Source organism: Crocodylus siamensis, chromosome 1 (assembly GCF_052110815.1).
Source record: "Crocodylus siamensis isolate JL-2025a chromosome 1, ASM5211081v1, whole genome shotgun sequence".
NCBI classification, from domain to species: domain Eukaryota; kingdom Metazoa; phylum Chordata; order Crocodylia; family Crocodylidae; genus Crocodylus; species Crocodylus siamensis.
Genome location: NC_143395.1, coordinates 185,877,197 through 185,901,471, shown reverse-complemented (window position 1 = coordinate 185,901,471; position 24,275 = coordinate 185,877,197). Strand labels below are relative to the sequence as shown.

At 44.2% G+C, this 24,275-nt stretch overlaps 1 protein-coding gene across 2 annotated transcripts in view; it reads right to left on the bottom strand.

The window, feature by feature from the left end:
- Positions 1-4,727: 4,727 nt before the first annotated feature.
- Positions 4,728-24,275, bottom strand: part of APLF (aprataxin and PNKP like factor) — a 100,530-nt gene continuing 80,982 nt past the window's right edge. For both annotated transcript variants that reach the window (XM_090051050.1, XM_090051060.1), the window contains 3 exons: positions 14,387-14,433; positions 12,913-12,954; positions 4,728-8,740 (listed from right to left, as the gene is read on the bottom strand). In XM_090051050.1, coding sequence (XP_089907176.1) covers positions 8,535-8,740; positions 12,913-12,954; positions 14,387-14,433 — 295 coding nt within the window. In that variant the 3' untranslated portion in view covers positions 4,728-8,534. The remainder of the gene's footprint in view (positions 8,741-12,912; positions 12,955-14,386; positions 14,434-24,275) is intronic.

Sequence of the window (24,275 nt, the reverse complement as noted above, 5' to 3'; positions counted from 1 at the left end):
TTATTATTTTGCTAAACTGACAGACTTCTATTTCACTGAGTTATTGTTTTATATCTCAGACAGTCAAGCCAAACTTGGATAACCATTATTAGATTTAATTTCAACATTGTGATTGTGTTAGCCTACAGATTTAACTTTAATTTGTCACATTTAAAATTAATAACCCTAGTGCTAAAGCCTTTGATTCCCTGACACCCCCATATATAGAGGTTTCCATTTTTTTTTTCCTGTTAAACATTCAGATGACAGTGTGCCTCATTTCTTAAAGTCTCATGTCATATAAAAGTTAAATCCCAAGTTCATCCAAACGCAACATCTCTAATACAATATCTAATAGACACACAAAACCAGTATTCTGCATGATGCCACATGGGTAAAAGCACAGTTACTACTTAGAAAACATTTTTCTACTATTCTACCAAGAAGTACCTGCTAAAATGAGGTTACATACAATTTTGCTTTTAGTATGGATCTCTTTCCACAATATACCTTGCTTCGAAACCAATGAATTCTTCCCCGTATACTGCATGAGTAAACTGACAACCAGTGGGAATAATATGTTTTGCTAATGTCCATGTTGACTAAACATATTATCGACTAATTAACTAATTAATCAATTCAACTTTCTACTCCATACCTCTCAAAATTAACCCCCCTCCCCCCCGCAAAACAAAAACTAGATCCTGAAAATAGATACAAGCTTCAGACTTATCCTGGCGCATGTCCATGAGGGGCCAGTGGGGGAGGTTATGCTTAGGGGCAACCAACATGGGTCCATTAGAGGCAGGTCCTGTCAAACCAACCTGGTGGCCTTCTACAACCAGGTCACAAAATCCTTAGATGCAGGGGTAGCAATGGACATAATCTTTCCGGACTTTAGGAAGGCCTTCAACGCTGTCTCTCACCCCATTCTCATTAAAAAACTGGGGGACTGTGGACTGTGGTGTCGACACCTACAGAGCTAACTGGCTGGAAGGCTGCACCCAGAGAGTGGTGGTGGATGGGTCATTTTCGACCTGGAGGGATGTAGGCAGTGAGGTCCCCCAAGGCTCAGTCCTCGGGCACGCACTGTTCAACATCTTCATCAGTGACTTGGACGAGGGGGTAAAAAGCACCCTGTTCAAATTCACAGATGACACTAAGATGTGGGGGGATGTGGGTACACTAGATGGGAGGAATAGGCTGGGGAACTCCCTTCTTGTCAGTGCAGAGGCAGAAAAGGATCTTGGAGTCAGTATTGATGCCAAAATGAACATGGGCCGGCAGTGGGAGTGCAGTCAGGAAGGCCAACCATACCCTGTCATGCAGCCACAGATGCATCTCAAGCAGGTCCAGGGAGGTGATCCTCCCCCCTCTATGTGACACTGGTCAGGCCGCAGCTGGAGTACTGTGTCCAGTTCTGGGCACCGCACTTCAAGAGGGATGTGGACAACATGGAGAGGGTCCAGAGGAGGGCCACTCGCATGATCGGGGGCAGTAGGTCAGGCCCTACGAGGAGAGGCTACAGGACCTGAACCTGTTCAGCCTCCACAAGAGAAGGCTGAGGGGGGATCTACTGGCCTGTTACAAATTAGTCAAAAGGCATTGGGGGAGTCCCTGTTCCCCCGAGCACTGCCAGGAGTGACCAGGAATAATGGTCACAAGCTGGCAGAGGGTAGATTCAGACTAGATATCAGGAGGCGCTACTTCACTGTCAGGGCGGCTAGGATCTGGAACCAACTTCCAAGAGAAGTGGTGCTGGCTCCTACCCTGGGGGGTCTCTAAATGGAGGCTAGATAAACATCTTGCTGAGGTCGTTTGACCCCAGTACTTTTTCCGCCATGGCAGGGGTCAGACTTGATGATCTGCTCAGGTTCCTTCTGACCCTACCAACTGTGAAACTATGACTTTTGCTAACGTTGCCCAAGCAATCAACTTTTGTTAGAAATGTTAGTAGCTAGACATATTAGTAATAATGGAAGTGAGCTTAAGGGGCTGCTGATGAGCAGAGATCTGGGTTTTCTGTTTCCCATGGGAAAACGGAAAAAAACATGCATTTTCCTATTTGACTGAGAAACACAGATTTCCCATTTTAACAGACAAATGTGTGGATTTTGCAGTTTTGCAAAAAGATCTGAAGGCTGGTAGAGTTCCAGCCTACATGGGGCTGTTCCTCCATGCAAGTCTTGTGGGGGGAGGGGAAATTGAGGCCCCCATGGCGGGGTGGGGGAGGTAACAGAGTTCAGCAGGGCTGGGGTGCTGCCCAGCCCAGCCCAGGCAGTGCATGGTGCTTGGGGCTGGAATGCATGGCCACAGGACCCTGGCAGGGAGCAGGATGGAATGAGGCAGTAGGGCTGTGCAAAGCTTCAGGTGCTGATTCAGAGGAGATTCAGCCTGATTTGGCAACCAAATCTCCGAATCTGAATCAAATTGGGAGACCAATAAAAAGGTCCAAATCAATTCAAAGCTCTCCAAATCAATTCAGAAAAGATTCAGAGAGCTTCAGAGATTCAGGCAGTCCTGCTCTCCAATGCAGGGAGCTGGACCCGGACTCTGTTCTGGTAAGTAGGGGGTGAGGGGGCTGGAGGAGGGGGCCATGGTGGGACTCTTGCCAGGCCCCAACCCCTGCCTGCTCCCCCAAATTCACCCCAAGCCCTGCCCAGTCTCCCAGCCCCCATGGCTGCCCTGCCTGGCCCCAGGATCCTTGCTTTTAAAAAAAAGCCCCACACTCACCGGCTGCTGCAGCAGCTGTCAGGGCTTCTGGGGGCTTATGGCAGAGCCCCCCCACACACACCACAGAGCAGTGGGGGGGCAAGGGGTATCTACCCTCCCCTCCCCCCCAGCCTGGCAGCAGCTTTAAAAACAAACAAACAAACCAACCAAGAGCTGGGATGCTGGGTCTGGGCGGGGCAGCCATTGACAGAGCAGGGAGTAGGGCCCATTTGATTTGGAGATTCAGCCGATTCAGTGGGAGCCAAATCTCTGAATCAGATTCAGTCAAATCAATTCAGGACAGCGATCTGAATCACCGAATTGAATCACTGTCCCCCGAATCGGCCAAATCTGAATCCAAAGCAAATACTAGCCGCTTTACACAGGCCTAGTGGGCAGCTCATCCAGGGAGCAGAGGAGGTTGGGCTGGCTCCCCACCACTGGGCACACTCCTGGGGAGGGTAAGGGAGGCATGTGCCCTCTATATCTGTGTGCAGGGTGGATGTGGGCTGCACACTGTGGGCTCAGGCTCCCTGCCCTCCTCCTGGGGCTTCCACAGTGCAGCAGGTGAGACCTGGTGCAGCAGAGCAGAGCAGGACTTGGCAGGGAAGCTCTGAACCACTACAAGTTCCACACCACTCTGGCAAAATCGCCCCTGCCCACCCAGCAGCAGTGGAGGCAGCAGCATAGAGTTGTGCCCTTCACTGCTGCCAGGCAGGCAGGGGGTAACTTGCTTCCCTGCCTGGCCCCACTCTGCCCTGCTTTGCTGAGTCCCACCCACTGGGCTGCAGAGGACCTAGGGGAAGGCAGCAATTTGGGGAGCCTCAAGCCTGCAGCAGGCAGCCAACACCCAAGCACACAACAGACTTCACTCCGGCCATACTGCCCGTGGGGGAAGGGGAGCCGGGCTCTGTGCTCTGCTCCCCACTCAGGCCATAGCAGCTGCTGCTTCTTGAGGGCAGCAGCTGGGGCTTGGGCCCTGATTCAGGGGACAGGGAGCTGTGGACACAGGTCCCTGGCCCTGTAGCTGTGGCAGCTGGAGACTGCCAGTAGGGCTGTGGTTGGGGAATAAAGAGCACCAGCAGGGGCCAGGGGGCTGTGGGTGGGGAGTGAGGAGCCTGGACCTGCATCCTAGTGAACAAAGACGACAGGGAAAGCTCTGATTTTCCATGATAAGGAAAACACAAAATCAAATACCAACATTTAAAGGTATTTAGAATTTATTATAGTGATTGAGGCACTGGTAGGCTTCCAAAATTACTTTAACATTGTAAATATATCAATAAAACATTGTGTTCAACTGATATCTATATATTCTATATATATAGTGGCGTTTCATTTTAATCATGGATTTTGGGGGTTGTATCAGAGAATTTGTGATTTTTAAACAGAAAACCAGGATCTCTGCTAATGAAATAAGGAACAATTGACCTCTAGGGGCATGTATAGATATTTGGGGAAGTTAGATTGGGTTAAAAATGGCCACCCAATCTAAGTTAAGTTGGCAAAGGGGGCTGATAGGATCAGGAGGGCACGTGTGGTCCACGGGTGGAATTGGGGAGCAAGAAGGATGCATAGGTGCTGGCGGCATCAGGGGGACTAATGAGAGTCTATGAGGGGAGTTTGGAGGGGTGCTCTCCCTTTTACCAGGAACAGGGGCTAGCCCCGCAACTTCCCACCCGCAGACATACAACTCCCTCCCATTCTGCCCACAGCCCCCATCTTACTTCTTCAGCTCCTGGCATTGAATGCCAGTAAAATGGCACTGGGAGTGGTTTCCAGGATGGGGGAAGGGGGGTTGGCAGGCTTGTAGGGTGGGAGAAACTGGTTGGTCCACAGTGGGGTGAAAGGGGGTTTTCCATCTTGTAAGGGTAGAAAGTGGGGGGATGCTTAAAATAGCCCAGTGCTACTGGGGTGGGTAGAGAAAGTGTAGCCCCAAACCTAGGGCCAGTTGGTGGCCTTTCCCAGCCCCAGGGGCTGCAATAGGAACTTTAATGTTCAGTTAAATCTGTCTTGTTGAACTCAATCCAAGTTAGATAATCTCCAAGGTATGCTTAAACTTAGATCTGGTCAGCCATTTTTAAACTGATCTAACTGTCCTGAACTTCTGAATAGTTCACACTTAGATCCACCAAATTAGGGATCTAAGTGTAAGGTTCACACATAGGCAAACTAAATTTAAATTGGGTAGCCATTTTTAATACAACCTAACCCCTTCTCCCTGCTGCCCTCCCCCACCCACAACCTCCCTAAATGTCTGTATGTAATGTACCTTAGATGGCCAGTCAAAATCCTGTTACATTAACAATGAGCAAATGTTACCATGAGAAAACCACCTTACTGACATGGCTCACAGGAAGACACAAACTTTGATAAAAACAGCTCCGATCCGTGTTGACTCTAAAATTAACAAATCTATCACTTTTCAGTATAGAATCACAGAAAACATACTTTGTCTTTAAAAGAGGGATACAGAAATTGCTTACTGATGCAAGGTCTCTTGAAGACAGTTGTGTCTTCTGCATTGTGCCATTACTCAGCATATATCATATTTTCAATGTAGAAGGAGAGGTGATATTTAGTAACTCAATCCAAAACACTATGAAAAACTACAAATGATATCTAGATTTTCTCTGTGATTATGTGCATGACCCTGGCAACCATCAGGGATGAAAAAAACAACTTTTCATTTCAGAGAAAATTTTGATTTGCATGACCCTGCTGGAAAGAATGCTTCAGCTTGCTGAAGGTTGCTAAGGCCACACATATAATCAAAACCTAGGGAAAAAATGTCAAATGACAAACTATTTTTATGTGAAACAAGTCTAATAGACAGTAAACCAATTATTCCCATGTTCTTTCAAAATACAGAACGGCTCCCTAACATCACAAGCATTTATAGCTTGACTGTGTAAAGCTTTCAAGGCAAATCTTCAATGCAGCGGAAGCATAAACATTACATTGTTCCCAAAGGCAGATCAATAGAGATTTAGACATTAACCAAATTATTCTAACTCATTCTCTGGGTGTTGTTTTATAGAAGCCCCTTAGTACTTTTACAGACATGAAAATTAGGTCTGTCAAATGATTTTTAAAAATTGATCGCAATTAGTTGTGCAACTGAAAAAATTAGTTACAATTAATCATGATCTTAACCACACAGCTTAAAAACTCAAAATTATGCATGTATTTTGTATGGTTGGGGTGGATGCAAGGGTGTGTGGGGAGTGGGAATTTGTGCAGGTGTGGGGGGCTGTGGGTGTGTGTGTAGGGTTTGGAGGGGCTCCACATGCCCTGGCAGGATGGGGGGTACTGTGGGTCAAGAGTAAGGGGCAGCATCAGGGCTGGGGGAGGGGGGATGCTGTGGCTTGGAAGTGAGGGGCAGGGGCATATTACTGCTCCCCCCATCATAACAACCCCACCCCTACTCACAGAGGTATTGTTTTTAAAATTGGAAATATGGCAACCCTACCAGAACGTAGCTCAGCAGCGTGTAGAGCAGTGCCCAGCAGTTAAGTCTGTGGAGGGGAAGGCATGGCGGGGCCAGACCGAGACACCACCCCCCAACAGTGAAGGAGTGGGGCACTGGTAGGGGTGAATGGGGTCCCAGGGCCAGGGCATGGGACAGAGCCATGGGATGCTTGTCCAAGGGCACGGGGGTGGGGCAGGGCTCCCCGCTGCAATATGTACCCCCGGGAAAGGCATGGGGAGCATGTGTGCCCCCTGGATTTGTTCTAGAGGCAGAGGGAGGCTGCCTGCTGTGAGCTGGGACTCTGTGCCCTGCTGCCTTTGCTCCAGGAGCTGCACACCACCATGGCTTGCCTCCTGCTGCAAAGGCAGCAGGGCTTTGCCAGAGCCCCATCCTGCCTCTACCCCACACAAATCAAGGGAGCACATGCCCCCCTCAGGGGTGCACACACCATCATGGAGTCACAACATCCCCTGCACCCCTGGACAAGCCTCCCGTGGCTCTGTCCCACGACCCACCCTGGCCTCAGGGCCCCATTCACCCTAGCCCCTGCCCCACTACCTCCCTCACTATGGAGGCATCGATCTGCCCTCCCCACCCCATCCCTTCCCCTACAAAGACCTACCTTCTGGGTCCTGCGCTACATGCCACTGGGTTATATTCTTATTCAAAATATAAACCAGCATAATTTTTTTTTAAAAAAAAAAATTGAAAAGACTTAAGAGTGTAAATCAAACACACAAAATGCAAGCCACCTTTGGTCTTCTTGTGCACATTTATTACAACAGTCCTCACCTGCATGCACACAGGTGCATGTAATATGAAAAGAAACTAGAAGAATAGCCCCATCAAGAATCCAACACTGTAGGACCAAGCTGCCTTCCCACACTGGTCCTTCCCCAGCATGATTATGCCTCTCATCTCCTGCATTTCAGTCAGGTTAACCTCTTTTTTCCCCTTTCTGCCTGGGCATAAGCATGGAGATTATTGAGAGCACAAGAGACTATTTTTGTTCCTTTCTTGTGATGAATACCTTCCTTGTGATGCATGGACAAAAAAATACAGAGGAAGTCCTGCCCCAAGGACAGAGCAGGTCATTCTGAGTCTCAGGGACCAAGGTACACACATAGGAACTGTGAGGGATGACGGAAGCATGATCAGCACACATCAGAGAAATTAGTCACCAAACTTTAAGCAAGCCAAAGAATTTGTGCAAAATAGCATTCGGAAGGTCATTATTCAAGAACATTTGGGTAGATTTCATGGGGCAGCAAAAGGCACATCCATAATACCAGTGATGTTCTACCAAATTGCATACCCCAGCTGTAAAGCAAAGAAATGTTAGATTTTTCAACTTCATAAACCATTTTGCCTATACTTCTTTTTAAAGAAAGTTTGACTTGGGACATGCACCAATTTCACCCTGAAAAATTAAAGTTAGAAGCAGTTTTATAATAAGCATACTGAGGACAAAGTCTTCTAATGGAAAGTACTTGGAAATCTTAGCTATAGACATAGCTATGAGCTCTACCTATGCTATGTCCATCAAAAATCTAAATCAGTTCTCTGTGTAAAGCTAGCTATTAACATAACATAGCTGTTTTAGCATAAACTTGTCAAAATCATCATGTGCTCCAATCAGAAAAATGTACTATAAAGATGTAAAATAAGATGTACTTTAATAAGTACACCATTAATAACACCCAGAAATTGCTCTTGAGAAATAATTGAAAATTCAGTCTATATTTAAAAAACTATTTCTTCAAGAAATTTGCAAACATTATCAATTTACACTGAAGGGTCAAATAAATTAATAAACAGAAGACTGGTAAAACTTAAAATGGCACTGTAGTATAATTGGCTAATAGGTTAAAGAGTTGGTTTAATATTTAGGATCCCTAGTGATTTATGAACTGATTTGCCATAACAAAGTTTCTGCAGTGTTACCTTCATTCATCATGTAACTTACTATATTTTAGCACACCAATAAACCTCCCTAAAGGTCCATAATCCTTTTAATTTTGAGCACAACAGTTATTAATGAGAAATGCTACATGCTATAATCCCACATTGAAAGTTTTCCCTCTGACAATGAGCTATAAGAGAGTTGGAAAAGAATCAGAAGGGAGAATTCTATTTCAAAATGTTTTACTTCAGTAAACACACAATATAATCTCAGTCTATGATCTGACTTCCCCTTCTAAAAAACCAAAGCCAAAGCCAAACAATGTGTACAAAAGGAAAGAAAGCTATTACTCTGTTTGTTTATTCCATTAATAAAAGGATGGGAAAATTAGTTTTCAAAGCAGCTTTCCTCCTCCTCTATTCATCAGGTAAATGTGGAAGCAGCAAGTCCTTTCCATTATTTGGGTAGTTACTTTTTGGTTTTAACAAATTTTTGTGCTTCTTTCAAAAGAGTGTTAACATCTTCATTATCTTTGTCTTCAGAATCTGGTTCCCAATCAGAATCTTCATCAGTAGGATCAAAGTCTTCCTCCTCATCATCTATAAAGCTGTCATTCAAGTCATATTTATTTGGTTCACCATCGTTGTCACTGTCTTCCTCCAAAACACTTTTTCCTGTACAGGTCAAAATGTAGTGGGAGTAGACTTAGACTTGAAAAACAAAGAACAAAACAGACTAACAAAAGTAGCCTAATACTTGCTCTCTGCAGTTAATTGTGCTTAAATGAAATTTCATTCTTCTCCATATACATTACACTGTAACAAAACCAAGTATTGGGTTATCTAAATGATTTTGGCACTTAATATTTACCGTAATTCTCATTTGAGGATCTCATAGCACCTACAAATATTAGTCAAGCTTTTCATTAGTTTTATTTATTACATGTTATTTCAGTTTATCTGACAAGCCAGTTGTGGCACATGAAAGTTAACTAAACCATCTGAAAACCTCACAGCAATCACTGGCAAAGCCAACCTATAATCCAAGGCGGCTATAAACATACTTCTTTGGATGCTAATTCTGCTTCATGTACCTCTAAAAGAATCACATGCTTACATGTGCCCTCCAGTCTGGTATGCAAACAACTGTTTTGTCTGTTGTGAGGCCACATCTGGAGTACTGTGAACAGTTTTATGTCCCCCCACTACAGAAAGGAAGTAGACAAATTGGAGAGAGTCCAGCGGAAGGCAACAAAAATGATTAGGAGGCTGATACACATGACTTCTGAGTAGAGATTGAGAGAACTGGACTTCTAATAGTCTGCAGAAGAGAAGACTGAGGGGGGATTTAATTTCAGCTACCTGAGGGGTGGTTCCAAAGAGGATGGAGCTAGACTGTTCTCAGTGGTGGCAGATGACAGAACAAGGAGCAACGGTCTCAAGTTGCAGCAAGAGAAGTTTTGGTTACATCTCAGGAAAAAAATTCTCACAAAGAGGGTAGTAAAGCACTGGAACTGGCTACCCAAAGAGGTTGTGGAATCTCCATCCTTGTAGGGTTTTAAGACAAAGCCTTGGCTGGGATGATCTAGATGGGGATGGTCCTCCTCTGAGCAGGGGGCTGGACTAGATGACCTCCTGAGGCCCCTTCCTAGCCTATTTTTCTATGATTCTGCAATACTGGTAATTCAAATTTAACTTCCTTATAGCAAGTTTGGTTCACAAGCAGATGTAATTTTTCTGTTGCAAAACTACTGTTTTTACTCAACTTACAAGACACCCCTGGAAACTTTATAAATGTGTTATACTTTTCCAGGTCTAGAATCTAAGTATTGGACGGCTGTCTTGAATCCATCCCCCTGCCCTTCCCTTCCCCCACCAGGAAGCAGTAGCTGGAGAGGGGTTCAGGTGGCCCCCCTGCCTTCTTCCCCACCCACTGCTTCCCCCCTGCAGCTTTCCTGCCTACCTGCAGTTCCTCAACCCTCTACGACCTGCCCTTCCTCTGCCACTTCCCCTCCAACTCTGCCCAGTCCCTGCCAACTCCCTAGTCTGTCTCTTCTCCCCCCACCTCATTGCCAGACACTGCTCGGGCTGCTCCCTCCCAGAGCACGACATGTGGAAGCTCAGCCCTTCCCTGATGATGCAGCAGCATCCTCACTGCAGATTGGCCAGGCAGGCACTGCAGCAGTGTTGGTCCCTAAACCCAAGCTGCACCTGACCATATGGGGGAAGGAGCAGTGAGAGGAGCAGAAGCTGCAGAGGTGAGGTGAAGGCAGGGAGTCTGAATTTAGTAGCCCTGACCCAGGCTCAGGGTCAGTCAGAGCTGTAGCAGCCACCTGCTGCCCCCTCCACTCCGTATGCAAATGTAAGAGGAGAGGCTTTTACCCCCGTGCTGATTTGGTGGGGACCTCATCATATATTGAAGTATATACAGGACTCGTTTCGCAAAGGTTTGGAAAGTAAGTGTGCAGTTATAAAAACAAAACTGGAGTTTCACATACATGCAAGTATCAGAATAAAACCAGAAGCATTAAGCACAACAGAATGCCCTTTGGTGACGATCTTGCAATTGGCTCCATAAGGACTGGTCAGAGAGATTTAAATAGGATTCTGTAAAGACGCAACACATCTATCAATACTGCACTAGCAGAATAGTCTGTCACTGGCAGTGGCAAACCACATCAGAAGCATTACTGGTAGAAGAGAGGTAACAATATGTGATATCACAATGTATAAGCAGGGGACAGCCAACTTCTAATAACTTCATTCGTGCATCCATTGTAGAATAAGTTTAATCTCAACGGCATGGCATCATCTGCTTCCTTTAATCATCTCTTCCTATACTGCTTATTTGATCTCTCCTCCGTGTGAAAACCAGCCAACTCACTAGTCTTCCGTTCACTCTTTGGTCCTCTCTACACAATTTATGTTTCATTATCCTTTGCTAGCTAATCAGCAAGAACACGTCACTTCATCCTTCCCAGCTTTACCACTTCTTTTCAGCTTGCTTTTTAAAAGATCACATATTATGTGGGCGTAAGGGTTCACTCTCAGATTCTTTTGTAAAGTCAGACTGAGTCTCTTATTCCAATCTCCTTTTTTTTTTTTTAAATGTATCACCATTATTCATTGTTTGACAGCCAGGCATTGTGATAAGCCTGCATTTTAATAATGAAGTTTTTATAGCAACATCTAGAAATAATTATCCTAGTACACACCTTCTAATACACTGCTTCAGGATTATAATAATTAACGAAGCAAGTACATGAAAGCTGTTTGGTTTTTTATACATATGACAAAAAACACTTGACCATAACTTTTTAGACTACCATAAATGTTTCATACCACTTGGTTAGCAACCTTGGTTAAAAAGAAGAGACCAACCTTTTGAAAACAAAATCTATCAAGTTTTAGTGACCATTTTTCAAGACACTTTTAACTTTTCAAATTGAAAAAAACCAGTGCTGCAGAGGGTATATTATTCTTATTTCAGGGAATTTAAACATCAGAATTTCTTATCAGATATCAGTAATTCAGACAGTAAACTAAGATCAGGGACAAAACCTCATTGTCACATAAGCACAAAACTCATTGTGTTGATAATACAGTTTGATATAATGCAAAAGGTATTCACCAGTGTTTTAGCCACAATCTTTACATCAGCCATGGCTTACCTACTGATTCACTTCATGTTCTCATGAGCTGTAGCAATATTATAGAATTAGTTTAAACCATTTAGGGACCTGCCACATGTTCAAATTAAAGCTGTGAATTGGTACACATTTTCAAAGACTAACTTTGTAGCTGGTTGGCTCTTTTTATAGCTGGGTGGACATTTTTATAGTGTGATAATTACTTTGCACGTGTGGCCAGCCTTACTTGTATATGTGGCTGGTCTAAATTTATTGTGCAAATAATACAGGTAATCCTCGCTTAGAGCGGTTTCACTTACTGCGGTTTTGTTATAACCCTCATTTAAAATACCTACCTAGTTTCACTCAGCACTGAGCGTGTTTCACTATAACGTTCAGCGTGGATGTGGGAAGAAACAGTGGCAGCGGCAGCAGCTAGGGAAGTGGCGAGTGGCAGCCAGTGGGAACCCAGAGAGAGGTGGCAGGAGCCCAAGGTCCACCCTGGTACGTGGTGCTGGAGCAGGTGGGGAGGATCGGTACCAGCGAGAAGGGGGCCATTCACAGGTGCACTGGTGGCCAGCGGGTGCGGGCTGGCCGGGGCCATCATGGCAGGGGAACAACGAGGCTGGGAGGAGCTGATGCCTTCCGTGGCAGAGCCCATGTGGTGCCTTGCCAGGAGTGGCCTGGCCAGAGCCGGCAAGAGCGCAGGGCCCGGACCGGCAGGGCCCAGGGTGGGGCTGCAGGAGTGAGGGGTCTGGGTCGGTGGGTGGTGCAAAGCCAATTATCTTTATTTACATTAAATCTTATGGGGAAATGGGTTCCGTTTAACGCTGTTTCACTTAGCACTTGATTCTTCCAGAACCAATTAGGAGCGTTAAGCAGGGATTGCCTGTATGTTAACTGCATAATGTATGTAACCTGTGTCAGGAGCCTAATGTCTCTCTAAACTTTCACAAAAATAGAAGTAAAAACAAAGTTTTAGCTTTCAGAGAAAATCTAGGCCTGTTAATCTGGGGAAAGAATTCAACTTAATTATATTTAAATAGAGCACATACAGAAAAAATAGTGCCCATTGCACAGCTTGAGCACTCCAGTATTTTCAGCATTGCTAACTAGAACCACCTAAAATTTAACCTGCTTTATATTCTGCACACATGACAAGAATAAATCCCTGATAGTAACTGTTAGGCCTTTACAGAAAATTACGAAAATACTGACCTTTCCTATGAGTTTTTTGGCGGGTTGTTCTTGTTTCGATTCCTAAAGAAATAATTGCCGTCATCAGAGAAACAGTATAATTCAGAGAAATCTGAACCTGTCAATGAAACTGCTAAAATATAAAGAGTACTTTTCCACATTTAAAGAAGTTGTATGGTATTCTTGTAAGGCATTATATTCATGAACAGACACATCTAGAATAGATTTTTTTTTTTTTTAAATAGACTGCTGACCACTTCCTGAAATACAAATTCTTTCAAAAACACTTCTAGCAACTTTGATTTTAAGTCTTCCTGGTGCCAAATTCACTTAAGTGCAGTCCCAGGGCAGGGCAGGAAGGATCCGTGGCCCCCAGATTTGTGTGTTGGGTGGGGGTGGGCTACCTGCTTCACGCTTGGGCTCCCCGCCTGGCTGCCCTCCCGCTAGGGCATCTGCAGCACAGCAGGCAGAAGCCAGTGGGGCAGCAAAGCAGGACCAAGCAGAGAAGCTCATTGGCACCATCCCATGCTTGCCCAGCAGTAGTGAGGGACACAACTGTGCGCTGCCACCCCTACTGCTGCCAGGTGGGCAGTGGGCATTTCTCCAGGGTGGTGCAGAGCTTGCAGTAGAGCTTCCTTTATGGCCCCGATCTGCCCTGCCATGTGCAGTCCCAGCTGCTGTGCTACAGAGGACCTGGAGGAAGGGCAGCAGGGCAGGGAGCCTGAGCCCACAGCAGGCATCCTGCCCCCTCCCCATACACAGATCTTGGGGGCACGTCCCCCCCCCCACCTTCCCAGAAGGGCATGCAGCAGCACCTGGGAGCAAGCCCCACGAACCCCCAGAAAAGTAGTCCCACTCCCTGCCACGGCCCTGAAGCCATGTGTTCCAGTCCCAGATCCCAAGCCCCATGCAGTCCCAACCCTGCCCAACTCACTCTCTCCCTCCCTATGGGAGCCTCAGTCTCTCTTCCCTCCCCCTGTCAGGCATACTTGCAGTACCTGCTCTCCAGGCATACCTGCACATAGCACATACCTGCCTAACCACCCTTCTCCTGCTCCCCCATGCCTCTTGCAGGTCGGAACTCTGCCAGCCTACAGAGAGCTCTTTACAGAAGTGCAAAATCCATGCCTTTCTTCATTAAAAACAAAAATCCAATTTTTTTCCCTGTTTTTCCATGGGAAACAGAAAACCCGGATCCCTGGTGATCACCTCTGCTTGGTGTTGTAGTTTGTCTGCTATGCACACAGATGGCATGATATTAGCATTTGAAGTAAGAGACACCTGGAATAGTTTAATAAGTCCAAAATAAAACAGAAAAACAAACACCTTTACAGCTTATAGCTGCAGGTAAATTCAGTATTAGGAACAGCAATGTTTTGAAGTTTTATTTGTAACTTCCTGTCTACAGGTCCATTAGAGAAGCTGAAACTGTTTCATACTAGCTCGCAGATATATATCATTATTTTATTTTAATGTTTTGAACAGTAAAGATTACCTGGAGGAGCAGTATGCTTGTATTCAATCTTGTGCTGTGGATTCTTCCTGCAAAGAACAAACAGTAGAATAAAATGATGCCTGTCACTACACGCCATGTTTCATCAGTCCAGGAGTACTTGCCACAACAGAAATAATCATAAAACCACAAACAAACCGAGTGAAGTTTAAAAATTTATCATCTGTAAATGCAAGTAAATTCAAGTTGCTCAGCTCTCTCGGTACAACAGTAAAAAGAAACTTCCCACAAACAGACAAAGATTTTTTTTCTCCTGAAACAAGCTACATAAAACTGCCTGTGGCTTTCCATAATCACCACTAAAATAACTATATCTCTATAATACTTTAAGGCAAGGCTCAGCAACATATAGGCCACAGGCCAGATGTGACACACAGAACTGGAGAGCTGTGCCAGGGACTGGCAGCTTCCAGCTGCGTTTGTGCCACTGCTGCTTCTCTTGGCCCTGGCCTGACATGGGCTGCTGGTTTTGGCAGTGTGCCAGTGGAAGGCAGGGAGCAGATAGCTGAGCCCACATCACCATTATATCTCCCAGCCCTCCACTCTCCTATTTAATGTACGTTTTCTTAGTGCCCTTAGCTGTGAAGCAGGGAGATACTATCATGACCACTTTCTACACAGGAACTTTGGGTGCATACACGCGTACTAAGTCAACTTAACTGGGTGTCGGACTAGATGATCTACTCAGGTCCCTTCCGACCCTAGAAACTATGAAACTTAAAATACGCTGACTTAACTACATTGACTGAAGTTAAGCCAAGTCAGAGCGTATGCATGTACAGCATCTGCATAGGATGGCAGCCATTTTGTATCATTTTGCATTATGAGCTAAGTCAACTTAACTAATGCATCTCAGAGGTGTATTATCTTGCACTGCATTTCAGTTGACCCAGGTCCACATAAGGGTGTATGCTCTGAGAGTTAAGTCAACTTAAATCAACAGTCGACTTTAATGACTACCTGGCTGGACTCATTTGAGTCCAGTCTTTTCTCCCGCCCAGGCAGGGGGTCGGACTTAAAGATCCACAAGGTGCCTTCCAACCCTAGTTCTATGATTCTATGAAAAAAAACTTAAGTCGGTTTAACTGTCAGAAAGTTAGTGTGCAAGTATGCACTCTTTTGCACAGAAATATAACATGGCTTGATCAAAATGCCACTAAGCTTGTAGCAGAGCAAGGAACTGAACTCAAGTCTCCAGACTAGTAGAGTAGTGCTCTAACAGATGGCCATCTGTCTCTTATCAGCTTGTCCACCATTTTTTCAGGAAAGGTTATTCCTGTTTTGAAGAGTTTGACAGCCCATGTAATTACTTTTTGAATGGGACAGAAAAACAGTGATCTGATTAAAATGGTCTAATTTTCATGTTTTGTCAGAAATCCATAAAGTAAAGAAAGCTGGTATTGCCTACATTTTTTTATTGAGATCAGGAGATAGTAACAAAATTTTAATCCAGGATTTGAAGAAAAAAAAAATCAAAATTCAGTGAATTAAGTTTCATGCCACTCAACAAGGAGTCAACTTCAAAAGCCACTGTTCACAGCTCTGTACTAATATTCTGGAAGGTAAGCCGGCAAACTGCAACAAAAATACTCCCCTATAAAACATAGGGACATTACATGATACTATTGCAAGGTTTTCTGTTTACTATATTTAACTATTTCTACACAAATTAGCTAGTTTTACAAGTAAAAAAACCCCAGTTGTTGGTAGAGAGAGTTTTTCTTTGTTTTGCCTCCCAAACTATCGCCCTATAAAAATCAACAGGATTGTAAAAGTCAGTGAATGAGCATATAAAGCAGAAAAAGCCTATAACTACAAACAAATACCTTAAGTCAGCAGGACCATGCTTATGCTAAAATACTCTGCTGAATAGGACCCTGAATTCTCAGTACCTCATAGGACTGAAATTTAAAACATCAAAGCAATTTAAAGAACATTTTGTTTAGAAGTGAAGTTGCACAGCAGTGCTCTTAGACTTTCTTTGGTGTAGCAGAGTTTTCAATTCCCAAATAAATGCTGACGTAAAGAAGAAAAATAATGCACTAATTACACAGATCAAAGTAAAGTAGAAAATGATCAGTTTGCTATTTAGCAATATAAAGGTAGATTAGAAAGATTTTCCTACTCTACTGGGGGGAAGACTTTTTCAGTTTTTATTTAAGTAGTGATAGTCTCTCACAAATGGAATGTGTACAGCAGGTATCATAAAACTCCTACAGCCAAAGGAATTGTTGCAAAAATTTATGTAAAGATCCTGAAAACCTGCAGGATGTCCAACTTTTGGCTGCGATTCAACAGCATGCACCTATATTAGCAGAATTAAAACTACATGAAGCCAGAGAGTATGAAGAAAGTGATATCCAGCTTCCAGGGTAAAGATGATAATGTGTGAACTAGTATACAGCAAATATTACTGCTTTCACTCAAAAGGTGCATTTTTTAAGATAGCCATAACCTTTTATTGATCGTTTAATGCTAGTCATTTATTACAGCCTAAATCTAAAACGTTTCTGAAGTTTTATTCATAAATATTCTCAAACTACTAAGCCCATGATGAATCTGCAAAAAGTTTAAATAAAATCGTTTGATCATTCTTTACCTTGTCATTTAACGTATTATTAATGCAGCTTCAATTGTCTTTGGATCCAATCTTTGTGCCACAAATTTGAAGGACACATTTTAACTAGGCCTGTGCAAAGTGGAAAGTATTCGCTTCAGATTCAGCTGCTTCGGGGGACAGTGATTCAATTCAGTGATTCAAATCACAGTCCCAAATCGACTGGACCAAATCCGATTCAGAGATTCAGCCGCAGCCAAATCTCCGAATCAGCCCCACTCCTGCCTGCTCTCAATGGCTTCCCCACCTGCTCCCCCAGCTCCCAATTCTCTAAAAAAAAACCAACCCCTGACTCACTGGTCACCAGCTCTTGCCAGATGGAGGAGCGAGATCCCCACTGCCCTACGCTATGTGGAGGGCTCTGCCACAAGCCCCCAGAAGTCCCAAGGCCGCTGCAGCAGCTGGCGAGTGTGTGGTTTGCGTTTTGGTTTTTTTAAAAAGCCAGGAGTTGGGGCAGGTGGGGCAGCCATGGGGGTCGGGCAGGCAGGCCGGGGATGGGACTGGGTGGGGGTTCCCCCATGAAACCCTTCCCCCTTCCTCCAGTCCCCCTCTCCTGCTCCCTACTTACCAGCATGGAGTCCAGGTCCAGCTCTCTGCTGCAGCAAGCAGGGACTGACCGAAGCGCCAATGCCCTCTAAATCTTTTCCGAATTGATGGACCTTTCCACTGGTCTCCTAATTCAATTTGGCTTCAGAGATTCAGTTGCCAAAATTGGCCAAATCTCCTTTGAATCAAATCAGCACCCGAAGCTTTGCACAGCCCTAATTTTAACCTTTCATAATAAAATCTACAGGTTTCCAGATTTCACACTGCATTTACTGTATAATAATTTTTCTCCTCTGGAAGAAAAAACAAGCAAACCCCAATGTCTCCTCCAAGGCCTCAAAAGCACAAAACTTAATATTCTTGGGTTGCCAAACCTCCATAGTAAAAGGCTCATCTAGGCATTCTGTTCCACTAGAGATCATCTCACCACTTTTTAGGGATTATATTGTACTGTTGGGACAATCACAGTTGTTAGTCTGCCTTTAGAAAAGACTTCCACGGCCCTATGGCATCTGAAGTGTAGACTAGTTTTGTGAAAGTACAGGAAGGTTTTATTTCCATAACCAGAGCTGAGAGTTCAAAATATCCTGAATTGTTCTGGAACCTGATACACTTTATTTATCAAATATGCAAACCTATCAGTAAACGTATGTGGGCTCTACAAAACATTTTTTTCAGAAGAAAAAGTCTTAATGTACATGAAGATTTTGGTGGGACCACTCTTGGAAATTTCTATCATAAATACATGACCAGTAGTAACTTGTGGATGAAAAAATTACAAAACTCAAAGTAAATGGACTCCCCTCCCCCCCCCCCCTCATATCCCTCTTCTCACTTTCTTATTTAAGGGTATGTTGCACCTTAAATCCCACTAATGTCCATTTCTAGACACATCCCACCTCCCTGCTCTAATCCATACGATACCAAGCCTATAAATGCAGCTGGAAATACCCTCAGAAGCTGTATCCAAAAGTGCAGGCATGTGCAGTTTGTGGTGCTGCAAAACTCTTTGCTAATTTTGCTACCAGGAAATGCCAGTAGGGAAAAAAACCAAACAAAACAAAAACAGTGAGGAAAAAAAAAGCAGCGTGGCATATGAGATAGGACCATATGCCGGCACACAGAGGCTTGGTACTCCGAGGAGATGCTCTGGTTGCAGTCCAAAGCATCTCCACTCCTTTATTTGCACCTTGGCTCCTCCAGCACACTACAACCTGGGAGGAGTGGGGAAAGGGCAATTTGCCTGAAGCAGGGCAATTTGCCACACACCAAAATGTGCGTGCAGGGGCATGCGCTGCAGCAAAAAGTAGCAGCACAAATATGTGCCACTACTATTTTTGGTGCTGCAAGCACACCCCCCTGCATGTGGAGAAGTGTCCAGAAGGACTTCATGGTCACATTTCTGAGTTTATGTGCATTAGGAAGCAGACCTTGGGAGTGGTCACCACTGGCAACATCAGGGGCACAGCAGAGACATACCTTAAGTGCTGTGTTTAATAGGCATTGACCAAGCGATAAACAACTTTCAGGTCAGGGCAGTGTTTGTTAGAAACATTTTTGTTTCTATTTCCTTCTGTTTTTTTATATAACTTTAGATTTAAAATGTTTAGTCTTTCTGAACTAATGAATTATTTTCAATTTCTTTAAAAGTACACTCTTAAAAGTATCCACAGCAAAGATGTTTCTTACAAAATAGTTTATGTGGCTTTTGCTACCATATTTACCTGCATCTAAGATGATCCCCAATACATGTTTACATGTTACAATTTTCTGTGTGTGGTATAAAATTATTGGAGGGGTGTCTTTAATTCATCCCTCCCCTGCCTACCATGTCTGCACAGGGGCAGGTCAAACAACTTGCCCCCTGCTTGTGCCTATCCTATTACCACCTCTGCCCCCTACCACAGCCTCCCCTTCCCCTTTACTCCCCTTCTTCCCCTCCCCCCTAACCACTGCACCCCCTGTACCCTTGCTCAGCAACAGTAGGCTTTATCCCCATTCTAGCCTGGGGATGAACGTGGCCCCAGCCCAGCCCCTAAAGCAGCTGTGCAGGCTGTGCGCTACTGTGGGGCTGGGTTGGGCCCTTGCTCAGTGCCCCAGAATTCAGCATAGATAGAGCCTGCTGGCACAGAGCAAAGATAAGGAGGGAAGGGAGGAGGGGCAGGCACAGGAGCAGAGGCTGCATGATAGGAGGAAAACGAGTGGGCAAGGGGCTGCAAGGGGAAGACGGCAGGGTGCAGATGTAGAAGGGGAGAGGGGCAGGTGGCAGTTGCAACTACAGCCCCAACCCCAGGTAAGGGATGGAGCCTGAGCCACAGCAGCCACCTCCCTCCTCCCTCCCATACTCTTTCCTAAAATGAAGGGTTCTCCACCCCCCCCACCCCACCCCAGAGTTAGGGGGGAAACTTCATCTTAAAACCAATATGATATCACACTGCATTTTTATCAGCATATGAAGGAAACTAAGTTAAACAGGTTTCATATAATTATGCTTTCAGATGCATACACATGAGATTTTGCAACAGAATTAATCAGGTCAATTTTAAAATGAGTAATTTTTTAAACAAAAACTTTTTTTGCTATATTTAAGAACATTTGACAAATCTTTATTTTGGGTTGACTTTTTTCAACAGTTTAGTAATAGGAACTGAATGCATCTTTTTCCTCAAAGGACAGAAAATGGAATGTTTTCATGTAATGTTTTCCATGTTACTAGGTATTTAAAACTATAATGGGTTTTTAGGTCAATGTGCATCAGCTTCAAAACTGGATATGTGGGTGCTGAGTATCCACTCTCTCATTGATTTCAACTGGAATTGGCAAGGCTCAGGTCTTTCAAAACTTCTTGCTTAGAATTTTATTTCAAGATGCAAGAGAACAATGATCTCACTTCAGTTATTCAAGACATAGATTGTCTGAATTCTGGATATTTTATTCAAGCCAGATATAGAAAAAGTGTTCAGTAGTTTTAGAACTCATCATTGTTTGTACTAAGCATTGCAACCTCAAGATATACTTTCAGCTTTTCTTCTTTCTTAAGGAATAAACAGTTAGACATGTTGTTCAGCTACAGCAGACAGGATAACATGTTCCCCCCCAAAATCTCTCTGAAACGGGCATACTTCCCGAATAAAAAGAACATCTCCACAATCTGACCTTTGGCTCCATTCAGAATACTGGCAAAGACAACAACGACAAAGGGGGAAATTTCAGAGCCCAAAGATCCACAATCACATTGCACTTACTCACTTCAATTTTGTTCCATAGTTTAAAATTTAATTTAAAATTTTAAACTCCTTCTCAGTATGTACTCTATCAAATTCCCCAATTTCAGTGAGTTTGCCTGTATGAGAGCCGAGTAAAAATTGAAGGACATTTCAAGTTAGCCTCAGAATTGCTTATACTTTTTAAAAATAACTTTAAATTTATGTTCTGCACTGGATCCCAAGAGTGTGGGGGCTGAACCGTCATGACACTTGAGAAGAAAACTCCAGACAAGTTGGTATTTAGTATTCTTAGTACAGTTAAAAAGAGCAAAAAAGGTACTTGTATTTATTCAAGACCCCAAGTCTGTTTCCATACTTCCAGGAATAAGTTATTACTCTTACATGTACTGATGATTAGTTGTCACTTCTTTTATAGCACAGGGCAAGAGTTTCAGGTTCACTTTGTCCCATTATTGATCAATAGCCTTTACTAGGCAAAATAACCCTCTAACTTTAATTAGCTGCTTATATACAAGGTGACAAATTACTAGTAAGGATTTTTTTGGGGGGGGGGGGTGGTATTATTAACAGTCACTATATTTCACTGGAATAGATTTCATTTCATGTGCCGTGGTATCAAACTCACCTGGGTCACTCCTGTGAGAAGCCTCCTCTATTAAATCCAGACCTTGCAATGGCAGTATGGTGATAACAGCATTGCTTGACCCCTTCCCCCGCCAAACACATCCCCAACAGGGCTCCATGGCATGAATCTCCACTCTCACTTACCCAGCCCCCTCTGGGCCATATCTTTGAGACCCCTACTATTAACAAAGTAATATACTGAAATATACCAAACAAAATACTATATTTACTATAAGATGAGGCTATTTCCCATTCAACATAAGGGAGGCGGGGGGGGGGGGGGAGAAATCAAGCCATGCCTTATAAATTGCAGACGACTTACTGGAAACCAAAAAATACACAGGGAACAACAAGGTCAGTGAGAAGAAGGCAACACTAGCACATGGACAGCCAGCAGAGGGTGCCAGGGCTCCCCTTCCAGCTGCAGCAGCTCAGAATGACTCAGCACCAGCTGGCCAGAAACCCAGAACTATGGGAACGGTGCCTGGCCCAGCCAGTGCTGGCAGGGTCATTTTGAGCTGTATACTAGGAGCCTGGTCAGCACATGCTGAGTTACCTCAACACCCAGCAGCCAAGCAGCAGTTGGGAGCAACTTGATCACTTGCAAGCCGGCACCCAGCATGCGGTGGAGAGAGGTGGTCAGACATGCAGGAGGGAGGGACCCCACAGAGGCTGGCCAGCACCAAGCAAGAAGGGCCTGCAGCCAGCACACAGCAGAAAGGGACTGGGACTCTGAAAGGGCTCACCTGTACCCAAGGAGGGACCCAAAGGGGCAAGCCAGGCACCTTGCATGCTGCAGGGAGGGACCTGACTGCAGTTACAAGTAACCCAGCATGTGGCAAGGGACCCAATGCATGGTGAGGCTCCAGGCAGCAGTATAGAGGGATCCACCATGCAATGAGACTTCAAGCAGTGGCAACAAGGGATCCAGCACACGGGAGGCTTCCAGTAGTAGTAAGGGACCCAGCATGCGGAGGTGAGGGACCTGGCAGCAGTGGCAAAGGGATAAGGGATCCAGCACGTGACAAGGGACCCAGCATGAACATGCCACTGAGGGATCACAGGAAAGCTCCAGGAAGCAGCAACGACAGGATCAGCATATGACAAGGCACCTGACAGTGATGAAGCAATTGGCAGCAAGGCACCCAGCAAAGAGGGAAGGTGGCAGGGGAGCACCCGGCAGAGTAGCAGGGAAAATATCAGATTACATGCCCTGATCACCATCGACTGGCCAAAATTTAAAACCATAAAAATTTGTGGTAAATTCTGTGGGGTGAGTGGTGACAAACCATGTAGAAAAAAAGAGAAAGTAGCAGTACAAATATGAAGATATGAAAAGGAATGAGGCAAAGCTATGGTACAAACTTTAAAATGAAGGTTATAAATGTTGAAAAAAAACATATACATTGTGAGGCAGGAAGGAAGTATAATGTTACTGAAGCAAATGTGCATCAATGAATACAATTAAAAGGAAAATGTTTGGGGATCCAAAACAAGGTCACTTTCCTGAAATCAATAAGCAAGTTCGCAAGTATGTTCAAGAAAAGGGAAAGGAGGTAATACCAGCCATCCATGAAGTGCTTCAAGTCAAGGTGTTAGAAAAAATAGCAAAGGAACTGAACGCTGCTCTTCAGGTAAGCACGTAGTGGGCAGTGTGTCTGAACAATGAGACATAGTGGCTTCATAGATTTCAGTTCCTTCGCTATTCTTTCTAACACCTTGACTTGAAGCACTTCATGGATGGCTGATATTACCTCCTTTCCCTTTTCTTGAACATACTTGAGAACTTGCTTATTGATTTCAGGAAAGTGACCTTGTTTTGGATCCCCAAACATTTTCCTTTTAATTGTATTCACTGATGCTGGAAATCCATGAAATCTATGAAGTAGTGGGCAGTGTGTCCAAACAATGAGACATAGTGGCTTAGCCTTGCACAAAAAAGTTACCATCATCCTGCAGCAAAATACTTGCTGAATATTCCAGAGGTACATTATCGGGCTATGCAAAACTCACTATTACCTGCTGGACCAGATAGGTAAAGCTGATGAAACTCCAGTCTATTTTGACATGCTGAGCAACATCACCATCCATGAGAAAGGTGAAAAATCCATAATTATGAGAAATACAGGAAATAAAAAAGTTGAGGATTACAGTGATGTTAGTAGTATTGACAGATGGGACAAATTGCCACCTTATGTGATTTTGAAATGCAGAACTCTGCTGAAAGAAAAGATGCCACCAGGAATAGTGGTTAGGTGCCAAGAACAAGGATGGATATCAAGTGAACTGGTTAGACATTGTGTGGAAATGGAGACCTGGGACACTCCTAAAGAAAGGAGGAATGTAAGTTTCAGATTTTTCAGAGGGCATTTAATGCCAGATGAGAAAGCAAAAATTAATTCAATGAATTGTGATCTTGTAGTCATACCTACTGATATAACATCCTAACTCCAATGGATGTCATAGCGAATAAGCTCTTTCAGGACTGTTTACAGTGTCGGTACTCAGAGCGGCTCTTGGCAAGGAAGCACACGCTTACTTACACCTGGTGGGAAGATTAACAAGCCAACCATAACACTGCTTTGTCAATGGAGTCTGATTTTTTTTTAGGGAAGGATATCTTAAGAATCCATTATTAAAGGCTTCAAGAAGTGCTATATATCCAATCCCATGGATAGAACTAAAGACAATGTTTTGTGAGAAGAAAAGGAAAAAGATGAAAACAGTGAAGAATGAGAGAGTGAGTATGCATGTGAAAGTGGCTAGTCCTAAATTGTAGGATCTAGAAACAGAGTAGCACTCACCAAGTTCTGGTAAGAACCTAATGGAAGTAAGTTAAGGTTTTAACCAAATTGCA